The sequence below is a fragment of the Arvicola amphibius genome, chromosome 6 (genome assembly GCF_903992535.2).
Source record: "Arvicola amphibius chromosome 6, mArvAmp1.2, whole genome shotgun sequence".
In the NCBI taxonomy this organism is placed as follows: domain Eukaryota; kingdom Metazoa; phylum Chordata; class Mammalia; order Rodentia; family Cricetidae; genus Arvicola; species Arvicola amphibius.
The window spans coordinates 33,722,931-33,745,309 of record NC_052052.2 but is presented as its reverse complement, the minus strand read 5'-3'; the positions used below and the strand labels follow the sequence as shown (position 1 = coordinate 33,745,309).

Genomic DNA, 22,379 nt, shown 5'->3' with positions numbered 1-22,379 from the left:
TGTGCATTTGTGATCCCTGCTAAGGTCATGGTGCTGCTATCCTGGAAGGCGCTCTGAGGCCCTACTGGGAGCAGGGGCCATGTGCCTCACGGTAGCGCATGGTGGGGCTTCACAGTGACGCACATATTACATCTGGGGTGCAGCCTGGGAGAGAGGGCTCGGGGGAGAGGATGGACGACTGACACATTCCGAGCTGAGTGTGGTGATTTAGAGCATGGAAGCCCCCACTTCCAGAGGCACGTGAGTGGAAGGATGGCACGTGGAAGGTAAAGCTGGGACCGCTGATTTTGACAGGCTTGGAGCACCCGTCTGCCCCCGGTGCCCCATAACTACAGTACAGGGACTCCTACCCCAAATACGTGCTCCATCGAGCACAATCCATTGAACAGTTGTCTCGGTGTCCTGCCACAGTGTACGACCATTAGTTGCCCATCAGAGCAGACCGTAAGCTTTCCTAACATGTCCTCCAGAGCTCACGCAGCCACCAACAAAGTTCTTTTACTACCCTCTCTCCACATGGCTGTGTGAATGCCCAGACCTCTCTCCCAAACCCTGAACTCACACCCCACTGAGCCTCCTGAGGCAGCCCTGTCCTACCCATACACTGTGGGTGGCCCAGAGGAGACATGAACACCCTCCCTGCCACCCAAGGAGCTGAAGCCACAGGAATCCCAGCAGCTGCACAGCACCAAGCTCTGTTCTCAGCAAGCTCCCCCCTGGCTCTGCTGTTGGAAGGAGTGCCCTTGCCTCTCCTATCAGGGAAGGGCCTTCCCTCAGATGCTGTGGGGTGTAGTTAGTCTCTACAGCAGGATGGGTGTCCTTAGTATCTCTCTTACACTGGTTTGCAACCTGCTTTACATTCATGTAGAAATGAAGCATGGCCCTGCTGGTGGTGGTGCACACTTTAATCCCAGCACTCAGGAGGCAGAAGTAAGCGGATCTTTGTGAGTTCTAGACCAGCCTAATCTACAGAGCGAGTTACAGGACATCCAAGGCTACACAGAGAAATTCTGTCTCAAAAAACTAAAAACAGAAGAAAGAAAGAAACGAAACACAGAGTAAGGTGTCGGGCATCACGTCTAAAGCACCACGGCTAAATCGGTCTTTACATCACAGCACACGTAAAGGGAACACTGCTCATCTTCCTCATTGTGTAACATGTGGAGCCTGTATCGTCTCCATGATGAATTACCATACTTCTTTCTAAGTTTGGATTGTCTGAAACATTTTATTCCCCCTTTTTAAAAGATTTATTTTTAAAATTGTGTGTACATATTTTATATCTGTATGGCGTGTGTGTACATGAATGTAGGCACCCCAGGAGGTGCTGGAAGAGGGCGTTGAATCCCTTAGAGCTGAAGTTACAGGCATTTGTGAGGCACCTGATACAGGTGCTAGGTGCTAAGCTCAGGTCCTCAGGATGAGCTATAATGGCTCTCAACTCTGCAGCCCCTGAAACATGTTATCCTTTGTATGTTCCATCTGATTAAATGGAGAAACACTTCCTCCAGCCCCCACGTGTTTTGTTTCTGAGACAGGGTCTTGCTGTGTAACCCTGACTGGCCTGGTCTGAAACTCCTTATGGAGACCAGGTTGACCACAAACTTGCAGCAATACTGCCTCTGCCACCCAAATGCTGAGATTTCGGGCACCCACCGCCATACCCAGTCTAAAGAACCCTTTAATGTGAAGGGTTTTCTGCCATTGCCTGCTCTGGGACATCCTGTGTACTGCAACTGCTTTCCTCGTTAGCGGAGGTGCGATCACCCTCACTAAGTTGCTGTGGCTACAAATGTGTGGTGACCACAGACAGGGTCAGCACACAGGGTCAGCTGCTTATGAGCCTTCAGTTTTACTTCTAGGGTTATCATTTTTCTCTTTGCTACACTTTCTTGGCCGGTTTGTTCTCTCTCTTGCCTTGTGTACACTTTAGTCCCAGCACTCAGGAGGCAGAAGCAGCTGAATCTCCTGAGTTCAAGGCCAGCCTGGTCTCTCATTTCTCGTTGCTTATATGGAGGGGAGGGGAGAATTTTTAGATGTTTGGTAATGTGTTATTTTTCATAATATAAACTGCTCCCATTTTCTCCTAAATTTGTTAGCTAGAAAGTCATAGAGGCTGAGCTGAAAGTGCTCACCACCAAGCCCAAAGACCTAAATTCAATCCCCCCAAAGCCATAAGGTGGAAGGAGAGAACCAACTCCTGCATGTTGCACGTGTGCACATGTATACGCACATACATTCATACATATAACTACATGTTTAAAAAACAGTTTGGATGGGCTGGAGAGATGGCTCAGTGGTTAAGAGCACTGACTGCTCTTTCAGAGGTCCTAAGTTCAATTCCCAGCAACCACATGGTGACTCACAGCCATCTATAATGAGATCTGGAGTCCTCTTCTGGCGTGCGGTCATACATGGAAGGAATGCTGTCTACATAATAAATAAATAAATCTTAAAAAAAAACAGTTTTGGGAGGTGGGAGAAATGGCTCAGAGGTTAAGAGCACTGACCACTGACTTCTCTTCCAGAGGTTCTGAGTTCAATTCCCAGCAACTACATGGTGGCTCACAACCATCTGTAATGAGATCTGGTGCCCAGAACACTGTAGACATAATAAACAAATAAATCTTTTTAAAAAAAAAACAACAACTTTTTTTGAAAAAGAAAAGTCATAGAGGGACTGGAGATGGAGCTCAGTGGAATAGGACCTGCTGAACATAAGCAAGACCTAGACACATGTTGAAGTTTGATCCCTAGCAACACACACACTCTAGAAAGATATCAATGAAACAAGTCCCTATACTCTCTGTGAGGACCAGGGGTGCAGCTCAAGGGCAAAGTGCTTGACTAACAAGTGTGAGCCCTGGGTTTGCCCTGTACTGGCGTTGAGGAGGAGGCTTCTATACAACTCTTAAGTTCTGAGCTGGGAAGATAGATCCGTCAGTGAAGACCTGACCCCAGAGCCCATGTGCAAAGGCTAGGTGTAGGGTCTCACATTTGTTAGCCCCGCACTGAAGAGGCAGAGCGGGGCTCTCACAGGCTTGCTAGCCAGTCAGCCCAGCCTGACTTAAAGAGCTCGAGGCCAAATGAGGAACCTGTCTCAAGGAAAACAGCTTTGAAAGAACTCCACCTGCCGTCTACCTCTGACTGCCACACATGGTGGACACAGACACCTCACAGTACCCCAAAGCTGTCGTGTGGTCTTCCTGCCCAACTTATTCCCCCCACAATGCCAACTTTTAATAACCTTTCTCTTTAGTCATTTTGTTTAAACTATAATTTAGGCTGCTAGCCCTGCTAGCATGTCAAGTCCTTATTTTTTCAGGTTTATCACAAGAACCTGAAATTGTTGGGAAGGAGACTGATGTAGGGAATGATCCCAAGCAAGCATCAGCTATAGGCACCGAGTAGCTGGTTGTTGAATGAATAAACAAAACATGACCTTAAAACTGTATCTCCCGTTAAAAAGGGGGGAAACAACAGTCTGAAAAGTTGTTTATGATAAAAGTAGGGAAACCACCAAATTAATCAAATTTCTTCTTTAAAAACTGACTCATCAACTTGAACACCAACATCTACATTCTTGACCTTTTTTTTTTCTTTGTCTTTCGAGGCAGGGTTTCTCTGTGTAGCTTTGGAGCCTGTCCTGGAACTTGCTTTGTAGACCAGGCTAACTTCAAACTCATAGAGATCCGCCTGCCTCTGTTTCCTGAGTGCAGGGTGGTTAAAGAGTGTCCCGCCACTGCTGGCTCATCTTTGACTTTCAAAGTCACCAATGGTGGGAGTTCTTTGTATTTGAAGAAGTCCTACTTAATGGAGATTGCTGCCAACTGTTTTATAACGGTAAGCAATGTGACATCATTTGCTCTCTGACTTATCACTAGTCCCATGGGTGATCACTAGGATGACACGCAAATCTAAGTTAGAAGTACTTTAGTTCCCGCCATCAGCGGCCAAAGTAGGTTTTTTTCTCATTTTTATCTTTCACTAGGTGCTCTAAAAATAACAATTCCCCACCACACTGACAAGCCCACAGCCAAACAGAAAAGATGATCAGTATGAGGTGGCCAGCAAATTCCCCAAGAGAGCTTCTCCAGCAGACTGTGTGGAGAGTGTCTCTGAGCTCAGGCCCAACTTTCGGAATGTTTCTTTTGTGTCTCACACTGCAGGGGATTTGCCCTTCTGAGCCTACCTCATTCACCTTGGGAAAGCAATGAGATGTCATCACTTGCAAACAAAAAAGTATAAGGATCAACTCGTTTCTAACAAGCATTTACAAAGTACCTGCTGTCTACTTGATAGACATTAATATGCAGTGAGCCTAGTCACACGAGAATAATATGAACTGCCTGAGAAGGGATCTTCAGGAGAGGAGTTATCCACCACCAAATGGGATGTTAAAGGAAATTCAGGAGAAAATTCCAACTAATTAAATTGATCACTGAGCACATCTTAGGTCCTGGGAAGAGAAAAACTATAGCCTTTTTCCTTAAAGAATGTGATTAAAGAAAAAGAGAGAGAGAGAGAGAGACCTGCAAAAGGCCTGAAGCGATGGCTCAGCAGTTAAGAGCACTGGCTGCTCTTCCAGAGGACTCAGGTTCAATTCCCAACACCCACATGATGGCGCACAATCATCTGTAATTCCAGTTCAGGGGACCCAATGTCCTTATCTGGCTTCCATGGATACCAGGCATGCATGTGGTATGCAGACATACACTGGTAAAACACTCATACATGAAAAATGGCTTTTGATCCTGGTGGTGGTGGCACACGCCTTTAATCCCAGCACTTGGGAGGCAGAGGCAGGCGGATCTTTGTGAGTTCGAGGCCAGCCTGGCATACAAGAGCTAGTTTCAGGACAGTCTCCAAAGCTACAGAGAAATCCTGTCTCAAAAACCCAAAAATAAATAAATAAATAAATAAATAAATAAATAAATAAATAAGAGAGGGGGAAGAAGGAGAGAGAGGGGGAGAGGGAGAGGGAGAGGGAGAGGGAGAGGGAGAGAGAGAGGGAGAGAGAGAGAGAGAGAGAGAGAGAGAGAGAGAGAGAGAGAGAGAGAGAGAGAGAGAGAAATGGCTTTTGGAGACAGGGTTTCTCTATACATCCCAGGATGTCCTGGAACTCACTCCATAGACTAGGCTGGCCTTGAACTCAGAGATCTGACTGCCTCTGCCTCCCCAGTGCTGGGATCAAAGGCACGTGCCACCATGCCCAGCTAAAGAAATAATTAGAGGGGGCTGGAGAGATGACTCAGCGGTTAAAAGCATTGCCTGTTCTTCCAAAGGTCCTGAGTTCAATTCCCAGCAACCACATGGTGGCTTACAACCATCTGTAATGAGGTCTGGTGCCCTCTTCTGGCCAGCAGGCATACACACAGACAGAATATTGTATACATAATAAATAAATAAATATTAAAAAAGAAATAATTAGAAAAGAAGAGGAGGAGGAGAAAGAAGAGGAAGAAGAAGACATGAAGAAGGCCGTAGTATTTTGTGGCGAGTATCAAAGAACCAGGTGCCTAGAGCCAGGCGTGGGGGGGCCACCATATGGATGCTGGGAACCAAAATCAAGTCCTCTGCAAGAACACTAAGTGTCCTTACCCCCTGGGCCATCTCTCAAGCCCCATATGGACTGTATTCTTGTGACCTCTCTAGCTCCTACAAGCCTTCCTCCCCCTCTTCTGTAGGTTTTCCCCAAACTAAAAATTTTCAAATAAATATTTTAATTTGTTAATTTTATTAAATCTTGGCCCTTAAGTACACACCTTTTTACTATTCTATGTGGTAAAACTGGATGTGTGTGCATGTGTATGTGTATGTATGTGTGTGCATTGCATGTGTGTATGTATATGTGTGCATGTGTGTATGTGCATGTGCGTGTATGTATGTGTGTATGTGTGTGTGTGTGACTTCTGTGCATACCAAAGGAACAGGACAGTAAGCTCCAAGAAAAGTACTTACATGATTGTTTGAGTCACAGCCGAAATGACTGTTTTGCCCTCACAGAATATTATTGTTTACTTGAAATGAAAAGGTGACTAACAATTCACAAAAATAAAACCAGCCACTTCCAGAAAATTCACTAATAAGATTATTGCCAATGGTAATAGTTGAGCTTTTCAGAAAAAGAACTTCAAAAAGCTTGTGTCTCTCCTCGTAAACTTGCCAGCCTTCCAATAGTTAAGGCTGTTTTCTGATCAGACGGGTGGTAACGTTAACACATGTGACTTTTTCAATATTGTGAAAATAAGTCAGCTTTGGGAAAATTTGCATTACTCGGGAAACTAGTAGTTTACAAACAGTTAGTATATCAAGTTGGAAAATCATATGGGCAAAAATGTCGACCCAAAGTACAAGCAATGTTCAGAGGTCTGGTGACAAGTCTGTCCTTCCAGCTTGGCAGGAGGTCACAAGCTGCAGAACACCCTGGGCAACTTAAACTCTTCCTAGTCAGACATAAAGGATGGCCAGGTGGGGTCGCTCACACTTTTAATCCCAGCCTCAAATAAATATACAAATAAATGCAAAGGAGAGGCTGGTAACTGGCTCAGCAGGCAAAGGTACTTGCTTGGCAATCTGAACCTGAATCCTGGAAGCCACACAATGGAAGCAGAGAACCCTGACTCCCCAGGTTACTCTCTGACCTCTTCCACACAAGTGTCATGGTGAGGGGCTGGGAATGCAGCTCAGTGGCAGTGTTAGTCTACCATGCCTAAGGCTCTGGGTTCAAATCCCAGCAGCACATTAAAAAGGGGTGTGTGTGAAAACAACTCTTTGGCCGGGCTGTGGTGGCGGCACTCCAGAGGCAGAAGCAAGTGGATCTCTGTGAGTTCGAGGCCAGCCTGGTCTACAATAAGAAACCCTGTCTCGAAAAAACAAAACAAACAACAACAACAACAAAATAGGAAAAAAACAAAAGCAAAAAACACTTGACGAATCAAAATTTGCAGCACCCTTGGGACAGGGATACTGAATGGCGACTCCCAAACGGAAGAGACTGGAGGGGACACTCAATGAGCACTGGTCACTTATGAATGAACGAAAGGGCAGTAACACAGGCATCCCATACCACGGCTCGTGGGCCGCCGGGTCTCCGCCACGTCCGGCACCGCCAAGAGCAGGAGCGTCTTTGCTCCCCCGCCATCTATCACTCGGCGCTCGTCCCTCCTTCCTGAGTCGGCCCTGCGCGTCCCATCGAACTGCTCGGCCACCGCGCGCCTGCGCCATTGGCCTGTCAGGCAGAGGCGGCGTGGGGAGCGCTGGGAGCGGCCGCGGCGTGCGGGGAGCTGAGGTAAAGCCGGGGCTTGGACCGAGCCAGGCGGTGCACGAGCTGCCTGAGCAGGGGGAGCGGCGCGCGGGTGCAGGAGAGCCCGGTTCCTGTGAGGGAGGCGAGCTCGCCCCACAGGGCCCGAGTGGGCAGACGGGGTACTGAGCCCCGAAATCGCCAGTGCGAGTCCCTGCTGGATCCGGCCGTGGAGCCATGTGTCCCAAATGGGAGACTGGAGAATCCAAGCCAACCACCTTGTGCAACAGATGGAAAAACTGAGTTTTGGGGCGGGAAGGTTCTGCTCGAAGTCACGCCGAGGTAGCATCGGACCCCCGTGGTGCCGTGCTGACATTTTCCCGATCTGTTTATTCATCCCACATTTATTTGGGCTCAGGGCAGGAACTACGGGGGATACCGGAGGGCCCCTACTCTCAGCGCTCAAAGGTTTGGCAGACCAATTACGATGCAGGGGTCGATCTTTCCCTGCATCAGGTTTAGGACCTGAGAAGGCGACTTGTGCTCTGTGGAAGGCATGCTTGATGCTGTAAACGCCTCCTGTAAAACTTGGAGATTGTTGAGACTTCCTGACGGTAATATTGGGACTTTGGGGTCAGCTTAGTATTATGATTAGTTAGGTTCACAATTATTCTTGTTTCTTGAGTTGTATTTTTTTCTAAACCAGAGTTTGAGAACAGGAACTCCAGAGTCTAACCACCTGGGTTCTTACATGCCTTTCTTGTTTTGTACACATTTGAGCTTAACTCTAATGGGCTGTTGTGAGACCACAGGCGCTCATCACACAAATAGGTACCTGGCATCTGACTGGGAGTATTCTGTCAACACAGCCCCCAACTCAAGGAACTTTATCGGGACAGGGTTTCTCTGTGTAACAACTCTGGCTGTCCTGGAACTCCTCACAGAAATTCATCTGCCTCTACCTCTCAAGTGCTGGGATTAAAGTGTGCGTCACAGCCCGGCCAATGAACTCACTCTTAATAGGCATTTAAATAAAAGCCTGCAAAGACGCCTATAAAGGCTGATGCAGTCTGTACATAGCATAGCAGAAACAACTAGAGAAAGATGTCCCATCACTGGGGTGGGAAGAGCCAGTTGTGGCTTAGTACTGTGCAAGATGATTGTCTAGCTGAGTCTTACACTTTTCCTAGTTGATTACCAGGCCTGGGAGAAAACCAGCCTAGGAAGCAGGAGTAGCCCCGAACCTGCGGTTCTGGCTACTAAGATCACTTGAACCTAGGAGATTAAGGCACACTTTATTTATTTATTTATTCATTCAGGATGGAATCGGGAGGTTTGTCTGGTCATGCCAAAGCAGTCAAACAACCCCGAGTTTATTTCAGAGCTTGCTTATATACTTATATAAAACCAAAACAAACATAACACAGACGGTCAGTCGGTATCTAACCACAAGACCATTCCTGTCCTTGAGTGAGCAGCCTCCTCTCCATCATGTGCTTGCTGTTCAGAGGCAGCCTTACTTTCTATCTTGATGTTTCTGAGGTTTATCTTCAGCAGTGTACTGTCTACCAGATAGAATGTTCTTTTCTCTCGGGCTAAATCAGAAGTCTCTCACAGCCCTCAAGGTTATAAAAAAAAAAGTAGAGCAGGCAAGCTGTTGATATCCAGTTATGCCAGCACCACTTGTTAAATATGCTTTCTTTTTTCATTTGATATTTTTTGCTTCTTTATCAAAGATAAGGTGTTCGAAGATGTGTGGATTGATATCCAGGTCTTCTGTTCGGTTCTACTGGTCCTCCTGTCTGTTCTTAGGCCAATACCAGGCTGTTTTCAGTACTGTAGCTCTGTAGTAGAGTTTGAAGTCAGGGATTGTGATACCTCCAGAAGTTCTTTTATTGTCCAGGATTGTTTTAGCTATCCTGGGTTTTTTGCTTTTCCATATGAAGTTGAGTACCGTTCTTTCACGGTCTTTGAAGAGTTTTGCTGGGATTTTGATGGGCATTGCGTTGAATCTGTAGATTGCTTTTGGTAAGATTGCCATTTTTACTATGTTAACTCTGCCTACCCAGAAGCATGGGAGGTCTTTCCACTTTCTGGTGTCTTCTTCAATTTCTTTCTTCAAAGATTTAAAGTTCTTGTCACACAAGTCTTCCACTTGTTTGGTTAGAGTTACTCTGAGATACTTTATTCTATTTGTGGCTATTGTGAAGGGTGTTGATTCTCTGATTTCTTCCCCAGCCATTTTATCATCTGTGTACAGGAGGGCTACTGATTTTTTTAGTTAATCTTCTATCCTGCTAGATTGCTGAAAGTGTTTATGTGTTGTAGAAGTTCCTTGGTAGAATTTTTGGGATCGCTTATGTAAACTATCATATCATCAGCAAACAGTGAGCGTTTGACTTCTTTTTTTTCCAATTTGTATCCTCTTGATCTCCTTTTGGTGTCTTATTGCTCTAGCTAGGACCTCAAGAACTATATTGAATAGATATGGAGAGAGTAGACGACCTTGTCTTGTTCCTGATTTCAGTGGAATCGCTGTGAGTTTCTCACCATTTAGTTTTTGTTGGCTGTTGGCTTGCTGTATATTGCCTTAATTATGTTTAGGTATGTTCCTTTTAGCCCTGCTCTCTCCAAGACCTTTATCACGAAGGGATGTTGTATTTTGTCAAATGCTTTTTCGGCATCTAATGAGATGATCATGTGATTTTTGTTTTTCAGCTTGTTTTTTGTTTTTTGGGTTTTTTGTTTGTTTGTTTTTTGTTTTTTTCAAGACAGGGTTTCTCTGTAGCTTTGGAGTCTGTCCTGGAACTAGCTCTCATAGACCAGGCTGGTCTCGAACTCACAGAGATCCGCCTGCCTCTGCCTCCCGAGTGCTGGGATTAAAGGCGTGCGTCACCACCGCCCGGCCACTTCTAACTTTTTTAGACTTATTTTTTTTTTATTATGTATGCAGTGTTCTGCCTGCAATGCCGGCCAGAAGACACCAGAACACATTATAGATGGTTGTGAGTCACCATGTGGTTGCTGGGAATTGAACTCAGAACCTCTGGGAGAAAACCAGTGCTCTTAACCTCTTAGCCATCTCTCCAGCTCCCGAAGCTTGTGTTTTTCAAACAAGCTCTCACTATATAGTTTTGGCTATCCTTGTGTTACCCTGACTGGCCTTGAACTCATTCAGATCTGCCTGCCTCTGCCTCCCCAGGATTAAGGGCATACACTACTACCATACACCACTACCACTGGCACTTGAATTTGTCTTTTTTTTTTTAATATTTATTTTATGTGCATTTGGTATGAAGGTTTCAGATTTCCTGGAACTGGAGTTACAGACAGTTGTGAGCTGTCCTGTGTGTGCTGGGAATTGAACCCAGGGCCTCTGGGAGAGCAGTCTGTGCTCTTAACCACTGAACCATCTCTCCAGCCCCAAACTTGTCTTTTCTTAAACAACTTAAGGGCAAGGGCCAGATAGTTTTACTTTATATTACTCTACTTTTACTAAGATTGGAGCTAAAACTCCTTTTGGTTGGAGACGATGAGAAAGATGACATTTGAACTGCAGGTAGGGAGTGTTTCATACTCCAGTAACTAAAACAGGAAGTGATGCATCTGGTCTAAGTGGGAATTTCTCACGTAAATAAAAACAAAACTAGCACTGCGTTACATCTCTCTCCCCACCCCCTGTGCTTGCAGCCTGTGAAGATGGAGTTTCAAGCTGTGGTTATGGCCGTTGGTGGGGGATCTCGGATGACAGACTTGACTCCCAGCATTCCCAAGCCTCTGCTTCCAGTTGGAAACAAACCTTTAATTTGGTACCCACTGAACCTGCTTGAGCGCGTTGGATTTGAAGGTGAGCTGTGGCAATGATAGATGCAGTCATAAAACTTGTGTTTTATGTGTGTTTGATCCCAATAATTTGTCAGCATTATGAGAGTGAGAGAGAATAGATGATGGCAGACGAGGGCTTAAAGTTTACTAGAGACTGGATGCTTAAGGTGGGGACCCAGGAGCACCCTTTGACCGTATGGGAAAAGAATGAAAACATCATGCTAAACATAGCCATTAAAACACTGTGGGGTTCTCCACAGTGATCCAAGATGAGCCCTATAAGGATATCAGAAAGACACGATTGGGCATCTAAATGTCTGCTTGTCAGTACTTGCTGAGAACCTATAATGTGCTGAGTAATATTTTAAGCGTGAGAATAGAAGATTGAAAAGACAGCTCAGGCACTGACTTCTAGAACCTTCCTTAAGATCATAGGAGTTTTTGTCACTTTTCACTTGGATCAGATTAAATGGGAAATAGAATATAAGACAGGGAACAGGCTTAAACAAAGATAATGAGTTCAGCTTTGGCCATAATGAGTTTGAGGTCTCATTAAGTAGAATGAATCAGAATGCAACACATCAGGGTGCCAGATCCTAGGGCCCAGACTGCTGCAAGAGGGTTCATTCACCTGTGAGAGTTAGATAGGCCCATAAACATTTCTATGTAGACAGAAGTTTCTCTTCAGCCCAGTCACGTAGCATTCTGTCCTAAATAAACACACAGAGGCTTATATTAATTATAAACTGTTTGGTGTATTAGCTCAGGCTTATTACTAACTAGCTCTTAGAACTTAAATTCACCCATAATTCTTGTCCATGTTTAGCCATGTGGCTTGGCACCTTTTATCAGTAAGGCATTCTTTTTTTTTTTTTTTTTTTTTTTTTTTTTTTTTTTTTTTTTTCCAAAACAGGGTTTCTCTGTGGCGTTGGAGCCTTTCCTGGAACTAGCTCTTGTGGACAGGCTGGACTTGAACTCACAGAGATCCACCTGCCTCTGCCTCCCAAGTGCTGGGATTAAAGGCTGCGCCACCACCACCCAGCCTCAGTAAGGCATTCTTATCTTGCTTCCTCTGCCTCTGACTGGTGACTCTCTCTGACTTTCTTCTTCCCAGAATTCTCCTATTCTGGTTGTCCCACCTATACTTCCTGCCTGCCTACTGGCCAATCAGCATTTTATTAAACCAATATGAGTGACAAATCTTTACAGTGTACAAGAGTGTTATCCCACAGCATTTCCCCGTTTTTTCAAAACAAGAACCCTGAATCTAATCTCTTGTTCAGCTTTTTTCCCCAACCTTTATCCAAAACAACTTGTAACCAACAAAAGACAATCATCCATAATCCCCCTTTTGGGAATGTGGGCATTCTTCCTTCTACTTGGGAGTGCTGGTAATCTTATGGGGACCCAAAGAAAATTTAGGAATATGGTCAAGTCCTGACTAGAGTTTTCTGTGAGGCTAATCATCTCAGCCAGCAGCCTTGAAGCTCTTCTGGATGCAGAACTCAGAGGAAACTACAACAGAGGTGCTCTGAAATGTTGAATCATCTGGGCCATCCGTTCCCATTGGAGATTTTCAAAGGGTCTTCCTCAATCAAACCTTAGTTTTCTTAATCAAGGAGGAATCCACAACCTCTCATTTCCTGTGGAAACAAAAGCAAAACCTCTTCTCCAAAGTAACATCTTTTGACTTAAATTTTAAAGTCAGGGCATTTTCAAAATATATAGGTTGGATTAATCTAGCAGCATTTATAATCAAATGTCTTTTAGTAACTGTTGCTCTTCCCCTGCAGTCAAACAATTCAAAGACAGTTCAATAACCCAGATTCTCTGTGAATCTTCTATCTTTACGTGGCTTTTTTTTTCACTCTATTTCTTTTATTTTTAATTTTTGTTTTTTTGAGGCAGGGTTTCTCTGTGTATCTTTGACTCTCCTGGGTATCACTCTGTAGTCCAGGCTGACCTCGAACTCACAGAGATCCACTTGCCCCTGCCTCCCAAGTGCTGGGATTAAAGTTGTGTGCAAACTCACTCAGCTACTCTATTTCTTTTTTTTTTTTAAAGGATGTTCTTTATCCTTTTTCTTTTCTCTCCCAAGCCTATGTATATTTTTAAATATATTTTACATTATTTATAGGTTTCTTTTTCTTTCTGTCTAAATCTATCTTTACTGTATAAATCTATCTTTTTCTGAGCACACAAGTCTTAACCTGCTACATGGCATGGCTAGGATTAAAGCTGCAGCTTTGACAGCTGGCTCTGCCCCATTCCTTAGCTTCCTGGAAGTCTAGCTTCATGGCGGAGGTACAGGTGGGAGCCATGTTTATTACCACAACTCTATGGAGTTCTAGGTCCATGCTACCTACCACCAAGAAGCATGCCACTGGCTGCTCATAAACACCATTTAAGTGTTTGGTGGCAGCACTTCTTAAAAGAGCTGCAAGGTTTTTGCCACTAACACTGAGTCAGGAAGCCTCTGCTTGCCTCTAGCAAACAGAGCCTATCTGAAAAAGTGTGGCTCCAATTGACTCCTGTTTTTGTAGGTCTAGACGCCCTTTTTTTCAGCTTTCCTCGGCTTTATGTGGATGTATGTTTCTGAACGTTGGGCACCATTTGTAAATAGAGACTGCTTTTGTTTCCCAGCTGCCCAAACCCGAATAATCACACAGAAACTTTATTAAATACAACACTGTTTGGTCAATGACTTAAGTGTATTTCTAGCTAGCTAGCTCTTACATCTTAACCCATTTCTATTAATCTATGTATCACCACGAGGCTGTGGCTTACTGGTACTGTTCTGGCATCTTTCTCCTGTGGTGACTCCGTGGCGTCTGCTCAACTCCATCTGCGCCGTCTGTCTCTTTGTTTGGACTTCCTGTCTAGCTTTACTCTGCTAAGCCCTTGGCCAAAACAGCTTTACTCATCAACCAATAAAAGCAGCATGTATACAGAAGGACATCCCACATCAAGACTATGTGATGTTAGAGATTTATTTTAAAGATTTTCTTTCTTGGGGCTGGAAAGATGGCTCAGTGGTTAAGAGCGCGTACTGCTCTTCCAGAGGAACCTAGTTCAGTTCCCAGTACCCACATAGCAGCTCAGACCTCACAGCTCACAACCAACAGTCTAACTCCAGCTTCAGGGAATCTGATATTCTGTTCCGGACTCTGGGGACACTGCATATATGCACACAAATATACATATAACACACATATAAAAGTAAATAAATCCTTTTATTATTTGTTTTAATTTTTAGGTTTATTTATTTTATTTTATGAATATGAATATTTTTACCTACATGTATGTTTGTGCACCAAGTATATACCTGGTGCCCACAGAGGTCAGAAGAGGGTGTCAGATCCCTTGAAATTGGAGTTAAGGATGGTTGTGAGCTGCCATGTGAGTGCTAGGAACTGAACCTGGGTACTATGCAAAAGCAACAAGTGCTGTTGGCTTTTTCTTACTCCTTTGCTCTTTTGGGGGGGCCCGCCACCCAGCTCCCAGATAAATCACTCACAGGGGCTTATTCTTTCTTATGCCCGGCCTTGGCTTGCCTTGTTTCTAGTGAGCCCCTCTCCATTTAAATTACCCGACTCCCCTTTGCCTCTGGGCTTTTCCCCTTTCCTGCTTCTGTAACCTTACTTTCCCTCTTCTCCATGGCCGACTGTGTAGCTGGGCGGCTGGCCCCAGGAGTCGTCCTCCTTATCTTGCACCTCAGTCTTCCATCCTCTTAGATCTCTCCTCCTGTTTATTCCCGCTGCCTGCCAGCCCTGCCTATCCTTTCCTGCCAAGCTATTGGCCGTCAGCTCTTTATTAGAACAATCAGGTGTAGTAGACAGACAGCTTCACGAAGTTAAACAAATGCAGCATAAAAGAATGCAACACATCTTTGCCTCATTAAATAAATGCCCACAGCAGAAATAAATGTAAAACATCTTAAATTAATATTTCACATCAAGCAAGTTTTTTTTGCGGGGGAGGGAGGTTGGTTTTTTTGAGACAGGGTTTCTCTGTAGCTTTGGAGCCTGTCCTGGAACTAGCTCTTGTAGACCAGGCTGTCCTTGAACTCACAGAGATCCGCCTGCCTCTGCCTCCTGAGTGCTGGGATTAAAGGCGTGTGCCACCATCGCCGGTATTGTTTTGGTTTTTTCTAGTTTTTCGAGAGAGAATAGGACAGGGTTTCTCTGTGTATCCCTGACTGTCCTGGAACTTGCTCTATAGACAAAACTGGCCTGCAACTCAGAGATCCGCCTGCCTCTGCCTCCTGAGAGGCATGTGCCACCACCACCCACCTGAACAGCTAATGCTCTTAACAACTGAGCCATCTAATTAATTATTACTTCTAATTAATTATTACTATTTTTGTTTGTTTTTTAAGATAAGGTCTTTATTAGCCAATGGGAGCCCTCCATCATTTCCCCTTTTTCTGTTTAAACAAAAAAGAAAGGCTTTAACTTTAACATAGTAAAATTACATATAACAAAACAGTTATCAAGTAAGAATTACAGTTACAATATTTATATCTACTTTATCTTTTATCATAACAAAGGAAAACAACTATAATTATCTATCTATTCTTCTTCAGCTCCATCAAAGACTCCAGAAGGACACAATATTACCTACGTAAATAAGAAATATGCAATTTCCAAACTCTAGAAACATAGCAGCTCTTGCTGAACTAGAATTTAATATAGACCAGGATGGCCTCAAACTCAGAAATCCATCTGCCTCTGTCTCCCAAGCAATGGGATTAGAGGTATGTGCAACCATGTCCAGCTTAATTAATTAATTTTTGAGACAGGTTTTCAAACTTGTGAAGTAGAAGATAACTTTGGACCTCAGTCCTCCATATTATAGACATGTGCCACCAAACTCAATTCTATGTAGTACTGGGGATAGAATACATGGTTCCAAGTTTGTAGAGGCCATCTGAACTATATCCCCAGCCCTAAATGTAGAATTTTTAACATTTTGTATACACATCTATTTTGTGTGGGTGTATATGTACCTGAGTGTATGTATGCATGAGTGCTGTGGCTCGTGTGGAGGTCAGAGGACAGTTTGTTAGAGCTGTTTGTTCTCTCCTTCCACCATAAGGGCTTAGGTCACTGGGTTCAAGCTAGCACCCTTTCATCTCACCGTCCCTGGCTCCTCTTTCTCTCTCTCTTTCTCTCTCTGTACATATGTATGCATGTATGTTTAAAATTTGTTTTATAATAACTAAACTTGGATCCTCAAACCTGCTAGGTAAATGATTTACCATCGAGCCATATCCCCATTCCCTCTTTAAGTTGCTAGAGCTATCCTCAAACTCTTTTTGTAGTCAGGCAGATCTTGAATTTATAATCTTTGAGCTTCGGCTTCCCAGAAAGCTCGGTTTACAGGTCCAACCACCTGGTAAAGCTAAGGCTGACCTCTAGCCAGGCGGTGTTGGCACATCTTTAACCCCAGCACTCAGCAGGCAGAGGCAGGCTGATCTCTGTGAGTTCTAGACCAGCCTGGTCTACAAGTGCTACTTCCAGGACAGCCAGTTCTGTTATACTAAGAAACCCTGTCTCAAAAAAGAAAAACAAAGAAACAAACAAAACAATAACAATAACAACAAAAACCTAAGGCTCACCTCAAACTACTTTGTATACCAGACTAGGTTCAAACTCTAATCTGCTTCAGCCTACAGAATGCTAGGATTACAAATGTGCTTCTCATTACCTGCCAAACAGAGCTGAGTGTCTGGTATACTCTGCTTCAACCACATTTTCTCTATTTTAGCATCTCTCAAAGATTATTTTATTCTGTTATTAATGGCAAGGAAGATTTTTTCTATATCTAATGTTTTTTTTTCTATATCTAATTTATCTTTGGAATGCTAGCATCATTTGCTTGCTTCTTTGTTAGTTTGGAGATTGTTTTTTGGGGCAGTTATTTTGTTTTGTTGTTTTGAGACAAGGTCTCTTTACATCACCCTGGCTGACTTAGAACTCAATATGTAACCTGGTCTGATCTTGAATTCACAGAAATCTGCTTGCCTTTGCCTTCTGAGTGCTGTGATTAAATTTATGCACCACAACTGGCTGGTTTTGTTTTTATGTTATGTGTATTAGTGTTTGTTTGCATATATGTATATGCACTGCCTGCACACAGTGCCTGCAGAAGACACTATTAGAGACCCAGAAACTGTAGTTACAGTTGGTTGTGGACCCTTATTTGGGTACTGGGAGCTATACCTAGCAGCAAATGCTCTTACTGGTGGAGCCATCTTTCCATCTGCTGAGGTTCCTACTTTCTGAGTGAGACTGTTGTAAGAATTAACTGAAAGCATGCATCTAAAACAAGGTGAGGGCCAGTGAAATGGCTTAGTAGATAAACTTTAGTTCAGTCTCTGGAGTCCTATTAAAGCTGGATGAAAGAACACCCCACAAAGTAGTCTTGATCTCCACAAGTGTGCTGTGGCAAGTATGCCCACATACATGCACATGCATGCACAGAAGAGTGTGCACAAAAACATACACACACACATTTTTTAATGTAATTATAAAGGGGTGAAGAATAGATTTGGGAGGAGTTGGTAAATATGGTCAAAATATATGCATACATGAAGTTCTCAGAAGTTAATAAAATAATTACATTAAAAAATTAAAACAGACAGGCATGGTGGAGCATGTCTTTTGTGTCAGCACTTGGGAGGCAGAGGCAGGTGGATCTCTGAGTTCAAGGCCAGCTTGGTCTACAGAGTGAGTTCCAGGACAACTAGGGCTGTTACAAGAGAAACCCTGTCTTGAAAAACAAACAAAACTTAAAACAGTGCTCACTTCAGCAGCACAGATTATAAATTGGAATGATACACAGAAGATCAGCATGGCCTCTGCACAAGGCTGTCAAGCAAATTTATGAAGCATTCCATTTTTTTTCCTCCTTCTGCCTTCCAGCACCTCTGGAAGTATGGATTTTGTAAGGCTAGCTGTTATTTTGTGAATTTGTTGTTACTGTTTTCCCGTGGAGCAAAGGCATTGGAGGCAGAGATAAAGAACATTGCAGTTGCTCCAGCTCCCTCCCTCCATAGCCTTCACTGTCTGCTTTTCCTGTAACTTAGGCTTTGGTCTTAGGCATTGATTGCTGCAGGAAAGGAAAGAGGGGGAAGGGGTTGCACAGATAGACCTCAGCCAAATTGGCTGGCTTCTTCGGAGTCATTTTCTTTCTTCTCCTGGCTCCACCTCCGGAGTGCCGGATTGCGGGCCTGTGCTGCCACAACAGCACATCTGACTGAACGATCGGAATTGTCTCGGTGAATGAATTTACGCGTTTGTATGTTATTTCTTTCATCCTGTAGAAGTCATTGTAATTACAACCAAAGATGTCCAAAAGGCTCTCTGCACAGAATTCAAGATGAAGATGAAATTAGACATCGTGTGCATTCCTGATGAGGCTGACATGGGGACCGCAGATTCTCTGCGCCACATATATCCAAAACTTAAGGTAAAAAACTATTTCTTGACTTTTATTTGTATTGAAGATGAATAATGTATTGTTTGGCAGTGCTTTATAGTTTACAGAAAACAGGGTCTCACTCTGTAGCACTGGCTGGCCTAGAACTTGCAGTGTAGATCAGGCTGGCCGAAAACTCACAAGAGCTCTGCCTGCTTCTGCTTCCTGAGTGCTGGGATTAAAGGTATGTGCCATCATACTTGGCCTTAGTTTTTAAGACTTAAAAAATATACTTTATTTTTATTTGTTTTGAGACAGTTTCATGTAGCTGAGGCTACATGATCTTAACCTCTTGATTTTCTTGTCTCTACTTCCAAGTGCTGTGATTACAGGCTTGTACCAACAGACCTAGTTTAATATATTTTCATATCACATTAATTGTTGCCCATTTAGTAAACATAGTCTGCTTTCCAAGTAATAATATATCCATTTTTGGATATGTTTATAGCCTCACTTTGTAGTCCAGCCTGGACTGGAATTCTCTATGTTCCAGGCTTGCGTTAAATTCATAGTTATCTTCCTGTTTCAGCCTCCCGAATTCAGGGATTGAAGGTATGCACCTGGCTTAAATTAAAATCATGGGCCAGGCAGAGGTGTATCTCTGAGTTAAGAGTCCAGTCTGGTCTACAGAGAGTTCTAGGATATCTTAGGGCTATTACACAGAGAAACCCTACCTCGATAAACAACAGTAAGAACAATAACCAAAAGACAAAAACAAGCACAATTCGTGTGTGTGCGCATGCGCGTGTGCGTGTGTCCATGTGAAAGTCAAAGGAGAGCTCTCTGGCTCTTCCGGTCGCAGGCGCTTCAGGAGCCGCCGGTTACCGTCCAGCCGTGGCCAAGTCCAAGAACCATCCCTTCCTCCTCTTCAGCTGCACCGTGGCCTGCGCAGTACTGCTCTGGGCTGGGCTTTGCGTCTTTCTGAGAATCTCCTCCTCTTTCCTGTGTTGCCTGCCCTTGTGCCTAGGTTTCATTCCCACCGTTCTTGGTTTATTCCCTCATTTCCGAGGAACCCAGGTCTTATTGGCTTTAAAAAAAAATACAGGAAAGATAAATGTTCTGAGAATTTTCATGCACTTGAGTGATGACTTAGATTTTATAGTATTCTGAGTTAGTTATATTTTTTTAGATTTTTTTTTTACACTAAGCACCAATAGTAAAAGAAAGATTTCCTTGACATCTTCGCCCCTTCCCCAGTCTTCCCTTTCTCTGAGGCCTCCTTTATGCTGGGGCTTCTTACTTCAAACTCGGCCTCACAGCAACTTCTGACCAAATCTGTAACTCTTCTGATCCTTAAAAACCCCAGTGTAGACAGCCAAGGGTTCAGCTCATTTTCCAGAATCTTTAGATGATCCAGTCCACTAGTTTTCCAACACCAGAATCCTCCACACTGAGGAAGATGTTTCCTTTACCCCACCCCTACTCCACGTACCTCCGTCTCCGGTTTACAGATGGGCAAAGTATGTTTCGGAAACTAGAGCTTCGCCTGGAGTGTGGGGAGGAAGAGTGTGCGTTGGGTGCCAGAGTCTCCGTTGATGCCTTGAGTGACCAAAACATTGAAAATACTGTCTTCTGGGGTACAGCCAGGTGCCCATGACTCAGTGAAAACTGTGGTTTTACTTGAGAGTACAGTGGCGGAGGAGCTTGGAAGCCAATAAGGAGTCAGGCGTGTACCAGGCGCCATCTAGAGGAGCATTAGGAAATGCTGCCTACATGGGCTTGCTGAGTTAGGAAAGCTTTGTGAGCTAACGAATTAGGAAGCTTTACTTCTAATTGCAAAAGAGTGGGAGTTTGTAATGGTGGAGATGCGAGGAGTGAGACTAGGATAGAATAACTCCATTTTAACAGTTGAGGAGTTACTATAAAGATTAAATACCAAGGGCTATTTTAAACCCATGTTATGGAAAGACTTCCCTCAGAATAACCTTAAACATCTGAAACTTGAACTTTTATACATGTTTTTATTTGTTGGAAATTTACCAAGAGAATACATATCAGTAAAATAACTATACATTTCCCCCAAGATGATAGCCTAATTACAGTTTGATTTCTTTTTCTCTTGTTTTTTGTTTGTTTGTTTGGTTGGTTGGTTGGTTTTAGTTTTTGGGTTTTGGGTTTTTTTTTGCTTGTTTTTTGTTTTTGTTTTTTTGGCACAGGGTTTTCTCTATGTAGCCCTGATTGTCCTGGAATTCACAATGTAGACCAGGCAGCCCTTGAACTCAGAGTGCTGGGATTTATGGTGTGTGCCACCACTACCCAGCTCTCTTCCTTTAAAGACAGGGTCTTGCTATCTAGCTCTGGCTGACCTGGGACTCAATGTGGAGACCAAGCTGGCTTCAAATTTGTGGTGATCCTCCTGTCTCTGACTCCCACGTGCTAGGGTTTCAGGCATGCACCACCACACCTGGCAAGGTTTAATTTAAAAACAAAAATTAAAAAAAGAAAAAGAACTATTTCAGCGAGAAAGATCTGGGAGGTGGGAAATGGCATGGGGTGGGGACTGGAAACAACAAAGGGCTGCATTCTGATAACAGCTAATTGTTCACATGTATGAAACTGCGGGGTGTGCGTGCGTGCGTGTGTGTGTGTGTGTGTGTGTGTGTGTGTGTGTGTGTGAATAAAACAGAGACCTGTATTGTGGTAATAGCTCATTATTCACACGTCTCTGCCCGGACCTGCCTGAGCACTTCTGAGGATACTTAAGTTTCATATCAGTATGTCTGAGAACGTAATTTATTACCTTAGAAATTTAATACCTGTTCTTAGAGACTGCCCTGAAGTAGAATTAATTTATTAGCCAATTACGGTCACAAGGATATAAAGTTTATTTTCCACAGGACTAACCAGAACATTTTTTCTGAAGATCTCAAAAGAGAGTATTCATATCTAGTAATATATCTGGATTTCTAATCCACACAGCCACCTTAAAGATAGACAACATGAGTTTGCTTTACTATGAAGAAACTTGACCTTCTCTCTTGAGAGAACTTAAATAACCTACTCCAGAAGTACATTCCTGCCTGAGTCTGATCCAAAATTAGACCCTATCCTTGAGAGGGCTTTGCTTTTGCTTTTGAGTTTTGACTTTTTAAGACAGGATATTATCATTAGCCCAAGCTAGCCTCTTACTCTCAACCTTAGCCTTCTGAGTGCAGTTCCATGCCTGAGACTATCCCTGAGTTATACACTTGTACCCATTGCTTCTACTTCCAAAAGTGTAAATTTCATTTTAAAATTAGCAGTCTAACTGGGCAGTAGTGACTCATGTCTTTAATCCCACCACTCAGGAGGCAGAGGCAAGTGGATCTCTGTGAGTTCGAGACTAGCCTAGTCCACAGAGCGAGTTCCAGGACAGGCTCCAAAATGACACAGAGAAACCCTGTCTTGGGAAAAAAAAACACAAATTAATTAATAAAAATTAGCAGTCTCAAGGTGGCACATGCCTTTAATCCCAGGCAGGTGGATCTCTGTGAGTTTGAGGCCAGCCTGGTCTACAAAGTGAATTCCAGGATAGGCAGGGTTGTTACACAGAGAAACCCTGTCTCATGGGGGAAAAAAACAATTAGCAGTCTCCTAGTAGTATCTAATAGTGCTCATGTAGGATCCTTGTCCTGCATGTGTGCAGCTCTGTTTCTTCATATTTTTCTCTTCAGTGAAGGGAAGTCTGGTCTTTCATTCCAGTTTGCTCTGTAGCCAAGGGTGACCTTGAATTCCTGATCCTTCTGCCCCTATCTCCCAAGTGATGGAATTACAGGTGTATGCCACCATACCCACTGGGACTGAGTATTATAGGAGGACTGTCCTATGTCTAAGGACATAGGGACGAGAA

At 43.8% G+C, this 22,379-nt stretch overlaps 1 protein-coding gene and 1 non-coding gene across 2 annotated transcripts in view; both read left to right on the top strand.

The window, feature by feature from the left end:
- Nucleotides 1-7,239: 7,239 nt before the first annotated feature.
- Eif2b3 (eukaryotic translation initiation factor 2B subunit gamma) overlaps nucleotides 7,240-22,379 on the top strand; it is a 64,349-nt gene continuing 49,209 nt past the window's right edge. The window contains exons 1-3 of the mRNA XM_038335057.1: nucleotides 7,240-7,291; nucleotides 10,934-11,090; nucleotides 18,396-18,541. Of these exons, the coding sequence (XP_038190985.1) occupies nucleotides 10,943-11,090; nucleotides 18,396-18,541 (294 nt within the window). The 5' untranslated portion in view covers nucleotides 7,240-7,291; nucleotides 10,934-10,942. The remainder of the gene's footprint in view (nucleotides 7,292-10,933; nucleotides 11,091-18,395; nucleotides 18,542-22,379) is intronic.
- Nucleotides 17,870-17,975, top strand: LOC119818067. The gene has a single exon (XR_005285989.1). It is a non-coding gene; the product is annotated as a U6 spliceosomal RNA (small nuclear RNA).